Genomic DNA, 14,580 nt, shown 5'->3' with positions numbered 1-14,580 from the left:
CACGGCAGGAAGAGATGGGCAGTGGGGAGACGCTGAGGAGGGATGGGGTGCCAAAATATTTTCTGCATCAGATCACAGATGCAACCACAACCAAGGTACAGGTTTCACACAGGCTTACTCAGCCTAGGGGATGTACTCTTTGAGATCTCAGTCCCAAACCCTGTGCCTTCCTGGTCTTCCTTCTGCATAACAGCACTTCTGCAGTACTGTGGTTGGGCACCTTCAGGAGTGACATTTTCTTCTTGCCAAAAGCATTGAGTATCTCCTGCTGAACGTCTTGCAAGGAAATGTGGAAAGTAAGGTTTTGCAGTACCTGCCCATGGATCATCATAATCTGCAGGAGTAGAGCTGTAGCTGCATTTAGTTTCAACCAAATTCTTGAAACTGAAGTTAAAATTGAAAATATGTATCAGTTAGTTTAAAATGGCATTAGTAGAATGTTGTAGCCTCAAAGTTAATGATCAGGATTTAACTCCAGAATTGTAGGGATTTTAGGATCATCCTGCTAAGCACTGTAGGCCAAGCTGGTTTGCTTGGATAAAGGGACAGAGCTCTACGTGATGGATTTACGCTATTGTACTCGTTGCCTTCCTTGTCTTCCCCCCACCTCTAAAAGTTATGGCTCCATATAAGATTGATTAGTGTAAACTGCTGCTCATTGCGTTTAAGAGGAACAATTTTCTGCAGCTCCTTCACACTGGTTTGAAAGGCAAGAAAAAAATACCAAGCATTCTGCTTAATTAAGACCTAAAGAGGCGGTGCAAACTTTTGATGATTAATTGAAGCATGCTTTAGACTGATGCATATTTAGTTATTATAATGTGATAATTTTATCTTGTTATACAAACTACTCCCTTTGGGAACATGATTTAACACTGCAAACACTCCATGTTTATTGCATTGTTCATTACGAAAAATACACAGGCTAAAAACCACAAGGAGACGTATCTGAACTGTATCTGTGTGGTGGGTGCAGGGAGTACTTCTTCCACCTCTAATGACACAACCCAGGGGCAGAAAAACACAGTATTGGAACTCCCACAATAGCTCTCCCTATGAAGAGTTGAGAACTCAGATAAGCAGAGGCGGGAAATTCCGATCTTGCACTGTATGTGGAAGGAATATGTCTTTCTATTACCTGGTGTAATTATAGAAGACAGCGGTATGGATGTTCTGCTGAAAACTCTCCCGTTACTATTCAGTTGTCTCTGCCAACTCCTCTTTGCCTCACCTGTATGAGTACCCACGCTACCTGTCATAAGCGTGACAGATCCAAGAACATGCTAAGCACATTGCAAGAGCAGGTCATAAAGTTGCAAGCCCAGATGGAGAAAAAAATACAGTTCTAAAAAATATTTTCTTTCACTTCAAAATGATCTGTACCAGGACTTGCAAATGTTATTTTTGTACTTTATAAACATGTGTCAGCCCAGCTATGCGAGTCCTGAAAGTGATGGTGAATGATCTTTATCAGAAGAGCCTGCTCCAGCGAGAGCTCACATGATGGACATAGGCATGCTGTCAGGATGAGCTCATGTTACTCAAGCGGATATGCTAAGCTAGACTACCAGTGAAAGTTTGTCTGTGAGCAAAGGAGAACATTGCCGATGTAGTACACCGATGTAATTATTGTGAAGAAGCTTTCTTAGTGCAGACCTAATCAGAAAAAGATTAGAATAAAGATTCAAGACAGATAAGCAGTCTCAGACCTACTGGATTTGAAATTCCTCGCTTCCCTGTGTTGTCATCGCAGCAGGTTCTTCTTGCTGAGTGCTCTAAGGACAGAGATTTGATACATTTTCCTGAAAGAAAGGCAAGAGTCTGGTAAAGTGATTTTTAAAGAATTTGGCCTTACAGAACAAAGGTCTATGAAAAAGTGAGGGGAATTTTATCTTGAAGGGAAGATATGCATTTCTGGTTTCAGTCTATTCCAGTTTGTGTTTAGCAAAAGGCAGCAATTAAATAACAAGATTTTGGCTTTTCTTATTTCACACAGTCTTAATGTTTTGAGTTTAAGTTATTGCTTCCCACTGGTGGATTGTAATGGTAGAAATACATGGACTATTACTTTTCTGTTAATGTTGCAGTCCTCCTTTTTGGTCACTAAGCATAATACACTGTAACAAAACATGCCTGCTAGTTATTTTCACACTGTCTGCTCAGACCACTACCGCAACCAGTGTCAAGAAGGAAAGCACATAATCAGGTCTGGACCTTTATCATTGTCCCCAGCTGTCATCCACACCCATAAGCCGTAGGACACGACTCTGTACCTACCCCAGGTACCAAGAAGGGGTCCTTTTTTTCTGCTGTTCTTAGCTTCACTTAAAGCTGAAAGAAAGGGTTTGATTTTAGAGCAAGTCTTCCTCCCACTGGGTTCCATGGGGCTCTTGTTGATAGTCTGTAGGGAATCAGTCATGTGATACCGAATGTTTTCTTCTTTCACCTGATGAACTGCATCACAAGAAGTTAGAGTTGTATCAAAAATCGACTTGGGCAAACCTACACCGGAGGGAGCAAAGATGACTTAAAAAGTGACATATTAGTGTACTGTTCCAGGAAGCGCATGCTCCAAACCCCCTTCTGAAGTATTGCTGTTTCCTGGCTGCTCTACATGGCGCTACTCAGCTAATCCTTTTGTAGCAGTGTTCCTGAGTCTTATTAAATGGAAGAGGCATCTTGTTTTATTATCACTGTTACTATTAAAAGTATTATGTTGTATGCAACCATTCTTTGATGACTGGGGCAAGAAGGGAGTAGAAGAGAGAAATAATTGAAGTCTCTTGTATTTAGGGAGACTCGTTCCCTGCTTTCCTCCCTTCCTTCTTTCAAAACGATGAACATTTTGATTAATATTGATGATGCCTCCTGGATATCAGCTGTCTCTTCCTGGATGTGCAGACAGTGGCTGGAAGTAGTAGTTTGTAGACCATTTTCTGCTGCTTTATCGACTGTCAGGTCCATGGACCACAAGTGAGGCAATGCTGCTTCAAAGGATTCCCCGTGAGGTGGTGATGAAGTTCTGCTGGTCAGGGCATGGGAAGACAACAGCTTGACAGAGTAGGTGCCCTCTCCTCTGCTTTTCTTGCCAGGATCTATCTTAGAGGAAGTCTTTGGCAGAAGGAGGCGGACTGAGCCTTACTGTCTTGCGTAACCTCCTGCAGAGAAGTGTGTAACGCAGCTTTTCATGTAAATAGCTGTTGCTGCTGCTGGGATGCTGTGTAATTGAAAATGGACAATTGTGTGGTCTTTCTGATCACCCATGGGAGACAGTTCATGTGTGTCAGTGGACAGGAGTTGAATGATAGCTGAGGTGCTTCCCCTGTGAAGTCACGCATTAAAGCCCCTGAGAATCCCAGCAGTTGAGCTTTGTGCTTGTCCTTAAAAACGGTGCCCCAGATGAGTCAACTTGCTTCAAAAAGAGCTGCTCCAGCACCTACTTTGCCAGTGAACTCTCTTTCAGCTCTGTAATTTTCTTTTTTCATTTATGACAGTTACTCTCACCAGAAATGAAGACTATTAGAAAGGTATCACTGGTAGGTCTTCTATTTTCCAGAGATAAAATACTTCTTATCGGTAGGAGAATACATGTTGCTGTTATCTGAAACAAGAGGTTGCTGTCTGTTTCCTTCGGTTCACAGTCTCTTCTGTTGTCCTGATACATTCAAAGGGGCAAGTTCAGTCTGTAAGGAATTGGTTTATTATGGTGCAAAAGTAGCTGAATCAGGGCACCTTTGTAAAAGCTTAGTACTTCAGGTGGCTCAGGATAAAAATGGGGGGAAGCGCTCTTGGGCTCTGCGGGAGTAGTTAGCATCCTGGCCAAGACTGGTCTGGAAAGCAAGCTGTGACACCACCATGCAGCACCACTGGAACAGCACCCTGCGGTCCTGTGTGCCTGACTGAGATTACAACAAGCTCAAGGGCAGCCTTCTTGACCCTATAGATGGCTAGTGATAATTTTGGCCAAATTGTTTTGATTTTCCTTGATGTTCAGTGTATGAAAGCATTTATAATATTGGCAAATCCCACTCTAAAGGGTAAGTGATAAAATACATTAAACACAAATCTGTGTTATAACTTAGACTTAAATATAGGTTTAAAGGTAGACAGTCTGATTAAAACTAAAAGGTCATTATTTTACATTGTAGAATTTTATTTGTACCTATAAATCATAACACAATTTGTGGAAGGAAAAAAGTTATTAAACTGGCAATATTTATTCCGTTAAGGTGAATAAAATGCAGCACGTAGTTCTGAGTTATGATAGCCAGGGAAAGGAGCCAAATCACTCTGCTAAAAATTAGTTTGCCAATAATTTTACAGAACGATGACAGCATAGCTTCAAAAACAAATCCTTTATAGGGAAATGGGATGGCTGCATGACAGACTCTCTGAGCTATGAATTCTCCACATCTCATGGACCAGGAACTGTTTTAACAATTAGTCTTCGGGGATATTTTTTTTTCCCAGAAGTTAGACGACGGCTGCTGTCTGTAACTGAAAGGTCACGCTGTATCATAGACTGGACATAAGAACTGAAGAATTCTGAGTTTTAAGTCAGAAAGATTCCTGCTAACTTACTGTATTGATCTGCTCAGGAGGCTTAACTATTCACTGCTCCAGTCTGCGAAGCTGGGGTGGGAACGGTGACCACACAAGGATATCGCTAGCACTTTAGTAATAAGCCCTGGGGTTTTTTTTACGTGGCAGAAGGCATACATGCCACGTTTTTAACACACATTAGAGGAGAGCTTGGAAGAGGCTCGGGAACTCTGCCTGAATTAAAATTTAACTGATGAGCATAAGGACTGGAAAGTAACCCGGCAGACTTTACCACAGTGCTGCATCTTCCTTCTTGCTTGAGTCTGTGTTTCTGTGACTGCTATATTCACACGAAAGCTCCCCTTTTTGTACGCTAATTGTTATTTCAAAGCAACATGGAAAAGGGGGATTTAATGTTCCTTCTTATTTAGAAGAGGGCTCTTGTGAGAGACCTGCCTTGGTGCAGTACCTTCCGGGTGTGTTTTATCACCAGCTTGCTGAGCAGAACACCTCAGGGGCTCGCTACAACTGACTGTAAGTAACAAGAATAAAGCAGCGATACTCATTAAGCCTCTAGTCTTGGTTACTTGTTTAATAAAGAGTTGTGCACTCTTAAACATGCTAAAACGCTCTCGAGGTTTCTAGAGCTTTTCAGCGATGCACTATTTTTTAAGCTAATAAACTTTTCCAGCCATCTTAGAAGCTTTGCCAATCTACCAAGCCTGGCTGGCACAGGTCACCAGCCGCCTGAGGACGGAGCTGGTGATCACAGGCATGCACAGTTCTGCTCTCAGACAGTGAGGAAGTTAGAAATAAGATGAGCCGGTGCTGGTTTTTATCTAAAAGTAAGTGTGCAGATGTCTGAGGAAGGTGTTTGCATCTCATGTAAACATTGTTCTTATATTTTTGTTGTAGAAGATGATGTGTCAAATGTACAAATAATGTGTGCCTGGTGCCAGAAAGTTGGAATCAAGCGCTATTCCCTGAGTATGGGAAGTGAAGTGAAATGCTTCTGCAGCGAGAAGTGCTTTGCAGCTTGCCGAAGAGCATATTTCAAGAGAAACAAGGTAAGAGAAATAAGGCAAGATGTAACCTACATAGACATAGCTTTAATCAGGCCCAGCCTGGGTCTCATTTAGCATGTAATAGAAGCTCTTTTCTTTTGTTTTCTCTGTTTCACCTAGTCCCTCCGCTTTCCATCTGTATTGTCTGTTGGACTGTCAGCCCTTTACTAACCTTGTTTCTTTCAGTCTCCTTCAGCTCAATGCTTGGGTTTTAGGAGAGTCAGCGAATTTAAATACTAATAAGCATTAACATAAGAGTCCCAATTTGGCCTTAGAGTCTCAGGATACTTGCTACATATACACACTAAGAAGAGTTATCGTGGAAATAGAGTAGAGGAGGGTTGTGTATGACGGTGTCACTAAATCCCATAGCACTGGGGTCATGGCCAGTGGGTAAATGCTTTTAGAGCCTAAGTCTGGGTCCCATCACAATAGCGGACATCTTCCTGCAGCTGATAGTGAGCTCTAGTTTCATTCTTTTCAAGTTTGTCGTTACTAATAAATTATCATTGCTGCAAAATTCAGACACTATACAGTTTTTGGGTTGGGGTAGGCAATGTTAGAACATGTAGAGTAGCATGAAAACCCCTCCTACTCAATTTAAATTTAACTCTGTCTAAAATTAGAATGCAATCCTAATATTGAATGTCTAAAAAATTGCTGTAATCACTGAAATACAGTGCCTGAAAATGCCCTCTAGGTTACTTCAGCAGCTGTTTTTCTGCAGCAGAATGTGCGATATGTCATTTAAAGAAAAATAACGAAGGAACGCTCCAGCATTTTTAGTTGTTGAAAAAGTAGCTGTGTCCTTTTGGTGCTTAATAGTGTGAGTCTTTGGGTAGCCTTTATTGTCTTAGAAATGCTTATTATTCATAAAACCCTTTACATTTTGGTTTTCTAAATGATGCCATTTTCCCTCATGCTACAGAACATTCAAAGCCTGTCGAGTTGAAACTGAATTCCGGTCTCTAAATCTGGTCTTTTACATCTGTGGTAATAACAAATAAGTACATATGGATCCTAGACTGAAGATGCAGTGCTATAGCAAATTACCCTCCTTTATAAATTTGGGTCAAATCATCCTGCCAAAAAAAAAAAAAAAAAAAAAAAAAGAGGAAAAAAATGCCTGAAGAATTAGGTTGCAAAAATTAGTAGAGTGGAATTTTAGTGGCAGTCTTGGAGAATCAAGCTCATAATGTCTACTGGAGCAGACAGGCAAGTTAAAGTCACATGAGTCTTCTGCGAGGAGTGGAATGGTGCTTACATCCTTTTTATCTAGAACAAGTGTAGAGGAGGGAAATACGTGCTCCTTAGATGCTCCTTATTTGAAAATGAGTTCCCGTGGATGTATGTGTATGTGCACACATGCACGTTTATGCATGTGCAGTTCAACGTGCCTTACGATGTGTAAGATGCTCTGGGGTGACAGATCACCGTCAGCTGATGCTCCCGTGACTTTCAGTCACAAATTTACATGGGTAAGATAGTTTATAGTAATGGAGGCATTGTCAGTGATCCTAGTTAGATGGTCCTGTGTGCCCAGCAGTGATGAGTACTAGATAATTTGGGGAAACCTGGGGGACACAGATGAAAGGGCAACCAGTTCATGGTGGATTCTCTTTCATCTACAGCTTGGATCCTGAAATAGGAGATTTAGATCCCTTGCTAAATGAAAATAAATACATATTAACATACCGCATAGGTGTGCTTCAACTTTCTACTAACGCATGAGTAGTAGGATTCAGTAATAGTTTATGGCCATGAATTCAGTCAGTCAGGCAATATATGAAAAAGTCCCCTTTTACCTGACTTACAATTCATTACCCATGAGCTTTGCTGGAGGCCTCCTTGTCCTTGTATTATGAGAAAGGATGAATGAGAGCATCTCATCCACCCTGGTTCCCTTTCCGACACCTCTGTTAACTTCTTCTGGAAGCTAAAAGATGCTGAATATTTCCACCCAGAAAGTGCTCTGTATTCATTATTTTGTATGTATCTATATAACAATAGATGTTCCTAATCTTTTCATATACCATCATACCCAGTGAAATATCCTATTCTTCACTAAAGAGGTTGCAAATTAACAAAATGTCATATGGGAGGACTTGGCAAAACGTGGTGAGATAACATATAATTGATAACATGTTGGTTGCTGCATTGGCTCCGCTTCAAAGCTTAAGCCAGTGAGTCAAATTTTATTCCTCTTTGCACCTGTGGAAGCTGTAATAGCACAGGATCTGACCTAGCAGTGGAAATCTGGAGCTGCCCCTTGCATGTGTATTTTTGGCATTAGATGATCAGGGGACAGAATATTTAGGAAATGCTGCTGTTTTATTAAGACAGGTACAGTAGAATTCAGCAGACCCTCATGCTTCTTGTTTTGCACTTCACCTGTTAGTAATAGAGCGGAGTCTTGAGAAACAAGATCAAAGGAACAAGGCTGCAATAGTTTCAGATTTAACCGCCGACCTTTAATCTGTTATGACTAGTCCAACAGCGTACCTGTCTTCTCTCCATGAGTCTAATGCTTATTTGCGTATTTGAGAAGTTATGCCACTCTATGCTTTCTCATTTTTCAAACAGAGGAGTATAACAGTCACATTTCACCTGCCTTATATGTATGTTTTAAACAGTGGATCTCCGCCACAATATAGTATTGTGTTACGTTAAATATGTACAGCTGCTGCATTTCTGTGAGCTGATAGGAATTTGTGGTCACTTCATTTAAGGCTTGGATTTCCTAATGGATTGTGTTAAGCAGTCTTCCCTCCCTCCCCTAGATAAGAAGTGCTGTAATAAGCGCTTGCTTAAAATGATAGGACTGTTTAAACAGTAAAGAATAAGTCATCACTAATGTCTCAGAATGGCACTAAGTGGTGCTGCAAATTATCCATCCCTGAATGCCAATTGCTCTGTTCAGAATTAGGACTTTTGTCATCATCCTAATAAACAAATCTCCCATACTTGGGGCAAATGCATACTGAAGCAATGCATGCCCATGGATTCCCAGCTGGGAGAAGGCTTGGCATGAGACCACCTTGAAGTGCCCCCAGAGAGCAACAAAAGCGCTCCAAAAAGCCCCAGGTTAGCTGGGCACTGACTGCTGCCAACCTCTCACTCCTTCCCAGCCCTCTCCTGCAGGAGGTTTAGCAAGAGTAGCGACACACTGGAAGAAGCTGGAGCCTTGCTGGCCTCGGGAATGTTTGAACCCAAGCAGTTTAGTCAGAGGTGCACATCAGTCCTTCCTGCCTTTTGTCCCAGCAGAGTTGTGTCCATTTGTGCTCAGGAAGCTGTGCCCCTGCTCCCTCTGCATCCATACATGGCCAGGGTTGTCAGGGAGCTTCATGGCTGGGACGGGGAGTTTGTAAAGAAAAAGGCTTGTGCAATTTTAAGTTGCTCTTCTTGTAAAAAATGCAAATTTTGCCCCAGGTATCCTTCGGTCATGACCATTTAAAGCTATCTATATTAGCAACCATGCCTTGCAAGAATAGAAATATGTATGTTTTGAAATTATAATGGGTCTCCCCAAAGAGTGTAATTTTATCTTAATTACCAGAAATAAATGAAGAAAAAAATGGGGTTAGACAAAAAGCAAAGTATTTAAACTAGATCCGATTTAGAAAAAAACTAAAAATACCACCACCACCCCCAAACAAAAGTAACCCAAATCTGCATTCCTGCTCCAGTTTGGTCTAGTATGCATAGTCAAATACACATAACGAATTACTGTATAATGATAACCTGTTGTGCATAATAATACCAATTAAAAGGAAGCATTGCAGGAAAAGGGAGCATTTTGTACTAATGTTTGTAATTGAAGATTTAAGATTTGGAGCGGTTCTGATGCTTCCTTCCTTAGAGATTTAATTTTATAGGCCAACTAATATAAAGTTAAGTACCAGAGAGGCACATAAGGGCAAAAAGCAGTAGACCACCAAGTTTCAGAATATTAAATTTAAAGGGAACGATTGGGTTCATAATTGGATCCAGTGAGTTTGAAGCCTGAAAAGATTAATTTTGAAATTAAGTTTATTGACTCAGTGGGTCAGAAAACAAATTTATGATGACCAAATAGCCAAACCTAGAATGAGGATTGAATTCATAGAGGTTATAGGCTCTGTTCACAGATATATTAAAGGATAATTTACTTGATTTGACTAAGACATCGGAGACGAAGTGACTGCAAGGTTGTCAGCCAGTATTTTATACTTGACCTTGTTCCTGTTTTGCGCTGCCTCCCAATCAGGAAAAAAGATTATAGATGTTTTTGTTTACAGTGCAGACAAATTTCATTTATACTAATAAAGAAAAAGGCATAAATCAAAAAGTAAAAGTAAAACTGCTGTTTAGCAGCATGAAGATGTAAACGATGATGGCTTTTTTCTCCCTGTACAGGATAGTGATGGGCAGTACCACGTGTGAGTCGGTAGTGCAGACAGGCAGTGTGTTTCATGCTCTTTTATCTCATGTGTGTAGCAAGAATGAACATGAACAATCAAATGGGGCTGTAAGAAGTCATATGCATTTATTTAGTTCTGAGTTCTCTTGCATTAGATGATTCCTTACATTTTAAAATTATATTTAAAGATGATAAAGTGCACACAACATGATAAAGCCTTAGTACTCCTGCCTGAGTAGTTTTTTTGTTAATTAATGTATATCCCTATGTGATTAATATGGACATGTATATGCAAACACGTGCTAAAAACTGGGAGTAAGCAGCAGCTATCATTCCCCAAAATTATTACTGAGGGTTGTCAGAGAAAGTTCTCTTGATTTCAAGCTTAATTGTGCAGCTTAACAGTGCATAAGAAACATTTAACAATCTCCCTGTTAACTCAATGAGTAACAGCAAAAAAGTATGTTACTTTCTTCTCTTTCTTATGCACCTGCAAAATTTAATTTGTAAAGTGATCATCGTTCATGGAAATTTGGAAAATTACTTAAACCAACTTGATGCACAAAATGCCCCTGACAGGGAAAAAAAAAAGCTTGGCTGTTACATCTTCCTTTAGGGTCCCTTTCCATAATAAGTTTTGAAACACATGAGGCTCTGAATAGAAAACCTATTTCTCCTAGAGATTTAACTTGTATTAATTAGGTGTTCAGAAGGGTCGGTGTAGAGCAGGTGTCCTACCTGGTTTCTGTGAAAACATCTGTATTTTGTTCTGCAGAGCTGTTGAGAAGTGGGATTTAATAAATGGTTCACAAAGTTGCTGCTTCTGCTGTGGGTTTGCATAGAACGTGTGCAAGTGTGTTTATATGTGCTTGTGTGTCTACGTGCACATCTGCACGTGTGCGTACATGTATTTGCCACAGCAGCCAGTTAATAAGGTTTCTTGCAAATGCTTGAAGGTAGAAGGGGACAAGATGACAAACATCTCCATTGCTCTGTTGAGATATAAATGAGTGCTGCTGAGTGAATGTAGATGAGACGCCGAGTCTGCAGAGGAAGTAGTTCAATCGGGGGGCACAATTGCAAACTTCTTTGAAGAACTATCTGGAGAAGGGGAGCGAAGGAAAATGTCTTCCCTCAGAGGATCTTTTTGAAGTTTGTGGAGGGTAGGCTGCAGGCAGTGGCCAAGAATCTGGAACAGGTACTGAGATATAAAGCAAATCCTGCATTGTGAAAGTGATGGGTGGCATCAGTCGGAAAGAAGAGTTGGCGTCATTGTCTGTTATCAGCTGGCCCTTTTACTTACTGGATACTAAACCCAGAAATCTCATAAAACTCCTTCCCTAAACCAGAGCTAGGATTTTTCTTGGTTAGATGAGGCAAATGAAATTCCAAATTAACCTACTGAGACCATCAGACGGAATGTCTCACTGCTCACCCACAGCAAAGGAAAACGTATTAACATTGCTAATGATGAAATGCATCAGCACCTGACTGATGCCACCAGTGCCTTAATGAAGGGATCTGGCAAACCCAGCGTGCTTGTCAGTTTACAAACTCAATGGACATTTTACTGTCCATCTGCTGCCATTTAATACTATAAATTTGAATCAAACTCCCATTGTCTGAATTACTAGCAGGTATCCAATCCAATTAAAAGGCGTGTTCACTTTTAATTTTAACCACCATGTCACATTACATCAGTCGTGTTGCATTCTGGCTACTTTGGTTATATCAAGATGAATATGCTAATTACAGCTTGAGAATCTGCTGCCTCTTGGACAGCAGGCGTTTGATTCAAACGAAGCGACCAGATTACGCGAGGTGTCCTCGCATCAGTTCCGGACAGCTTCAGCGATTGCATCTCTCCTTGCCAGAAGTAGGTTTTGCTTACATACAGATGTTACAACGAAACACCACTAATTGCATTAGACCTTGAGTAGAAATGCTTTTAAGGTTTTCACGCACTAGGTGTACGCAGTTTAAACCAATGATTTGGATTTAAATAGACATTATGACACCTTGATATTGGAGATGTGAAAGGAGTTGCTGCCTACTAGAGTGAGTGAGGAAGAAAGATGGCCGGTAGCTATTTTTCTGGAGGTTATTAAGGTACTTTTCTGAAGTCTTAAATCACTTAGGATGAATTTTTGAAGGGGAGAGAGAGACACTAGGGGAAAACCAGACATTTTGCTCCATTAAAAAGTTTGGCAAGATAGACTTCATGATCTGTATCCAGGACATTTTTACATCACCAAGGGATTTTTGATTAAAGAGTTCAGATGCATAACAATGATGCATTCAGAAAATGAGCAGATATAATACACATGGGTGCTTGCTTTACCTCTGAACCCCTTTGGCTCCAACCTATGTGAGCTAGGCAATCACTCAAAAAAATATTGTTCTCCCCCACGTTCCATGTCTCAGTTCAGGTTACGTTAGATTAGTCCATGTTGCCTTGGCCTCGTATGAAATTAGGCACCTTCCAGCTTTGTTTCCATGTGATCAACACAGAATGAGCATCGAGAACAGTCTTTATTCTGACAAAAACTTAGGGTAGATCTCCAAAGTGAATCTAATTTGCACAGATTATATTTGGTGCCAGTTTTCGCTTTCCTAATGAACACATCAATCATTAATACTAATACGAGCTGGGCAAGTAATGAAATGCATATTAAATAATATGTTTGTTCAAAAATATCATGACATTTGAATAAATTATTGCCTTAATGCATCTGTTCACTTATCAGTCAGCTCATTAACTTAGGGAAATATTGAAAAAGGAGCTTGAATATTTTTTTCACTATATATTTTTATTTAAAAACCAAAATTAAGCAAATATGGTTTTCAAAAATATGTTTAGAGTAGGAACCATGTTGTGAACGACACCCTCTGTACACACTCCTGAAAGGACGTATGGAATATTACAATTAACTGTGTAGTTTAATGGGGTGAAATTCTCCCCAGGCAGAGGACTGTGGTGGGCAGCAGTAGAAAACCTGAGGGGCCCATCAGAAGGTGGAAAGTCATTTCTAGTCCTGAAGTTTCTTGGGAGCAGACGTTGCTGTCACATTTCGCTAGTGGTGAAGTAATTTGTGCAGGTGAGGCGGCAGTTCGGTGGAGTTGTGACATTTCTTGTCAGCTGATGGTCTGTATTTAATTACTCTCTTACTCTCCCAAAGCGGTGACTTCCCTATCCATCGTGTGTGGAAATCTTGGGGCAAATTCAAGGATGAAACTGAGTCAGACCAAGGGAGTAAATCACATGGTATCTCTTTTGGCCCCTTCTAGGTAGGAAAGTTTCAGCCCGTTTAGATTTGTTTGCAAACATTTGCTGGCTTATGGGAAGACTGAAGAAACCTCTCACACATTAACCTTGAACCTGGCCTCGTGAGTCTAAGTGAGGCTAGGAGAGGCCAAGTGGATGTAACTTACAAGCTGCCAGATGAACAGGAAAACCTGCTACCGGGAATTGTTAGTTAAAGTCAGCTTCTCACCGTGTTCGAAGCACAAGTGTTAAACTTGCTGGAAGAATGAGGTGGGCTTTATAGGGCAGAAGTCTGAAAATGTCAAATATCTTTCCCGTAGAAAATTGTTTCTGCAATAATAAAAGACCGTTTGCTGGCCAGCTAAGTTCAGTGATGGGCTGCGCTCTGTCAAAAACCCGAGCATTTACAACTCATCCATTTAAATTTAAATTGGGCTGAAAGTAAGCATATGTTGCAAGTTGTCAGCCTGGATACAATTTTGTATCTAAAGTAAATGTACTCATCTGTTTAATAATTTTTAGAAACAGTCATAAAGTATCTGATGGGTTTGGGGGTGGGAGGAGTGGGGGTGTGTGCGCGCGCATACACGCGCGCCTGTGTGGCTTCAGATGGTTTTGGTTTATTTAATCTCCTGTCTAAGAAGCAGGAGGCCAGACTCTGCCTCCGTTGCACAGAGGGGCTGGTAGAGGTTCTCAGGCAGGAGCCAGCTGTTTTGGCTGGTGCAAACGGCGCGGGCAGGGGGAGACATGGCTCCATTGCTGTCCATTTGCTTTAAAAGCAGAGCAGAGCATGTCTCTGGATCTTATCTGGGTTTTGCAACGGGAAGGATCTTCAGTGGGTTATGGTGGCCGAGCGTAGCTTTGCTGGGGAGTGTGTGAGACCGTCGAGGACTCAGCTTCCCCCATTAGCACTGGCTGAATGCAGCGGTTTTCCCTGGATCTCATAGATGGATGCAGCAGTGCAGTGTCCCATACTCCTCTGGCCCTTCCTTCCCCTGAAACTCGGACTGTCAGATGAAAGGGGAAACCTGTGGAGTTAGAAATCAAACAACAACTCAGTCTCAATTACTCTAACAATTTTTAATTTAGCCCCCAGGCTTTCATAGTTGTGGTGCACAATGCTACTGAATCAGGTGGAGGCGAGCTCCTAGAACTAAATGTAAGTCTTAAAAGCTTAATCCAGAGGTTTAAACAGAACACTGATATTTAGATATTTATGAGGAGGTAGGTTTGAATAATTTCATGGTGTAGTAGTAATAACAGTCAACTTTGGCCGTTGTTGAATGGTTCGTCTCATGCCTCCATTTGCA

General features: G+C 41.0%; 1 protein-coding gene across 2 annotated transcripts in view; it reads left to right on the top strand.

The window, feature by feature from the left end:
• Nucleotides 1-14,580, top strand: part of SOBP (sine oculis binding protein homolog) — a 115,473-nt gene that overhangs the window by 18,810 nt on the left and 82,083 nt on the right. For both annotated transcript variants that reach the window (XM_064447509.1, XM_064447508.1), the window contains exon 4: nucleotides 5,458-5,609. In XM_064447509.1, coding sequence (XP_064303579.1) covers nucleotides 5,458-5,609 — 152 coding nt within the window. The remainder of the gene's footprint in view (nucleotides 1-5,457; nucleotides 5,610-14,580) is intronic.

The sequence above is a fragment of the Phalacrocorax carbo genome, chromosome 3 (genome assembly GCF_963921805.1).
Source record: "Phalacrocorax carbo chromosome 3, bPhaCar2.1, whole genome shotgun sequence".
In the NCBI taxonomy this organism is placed as follows: Eukaryota; Metazoa; Chordata; class Aves; order Suliformes; family Phalacrocoracidae; genus Phalacrocorax; species Phalacrocorax carbo.
The sequence above is the reverse complement of the archived record's forward strand: the minus strand, read 5'-3'. Positions and strand labels throughout refer to the sequence as shown.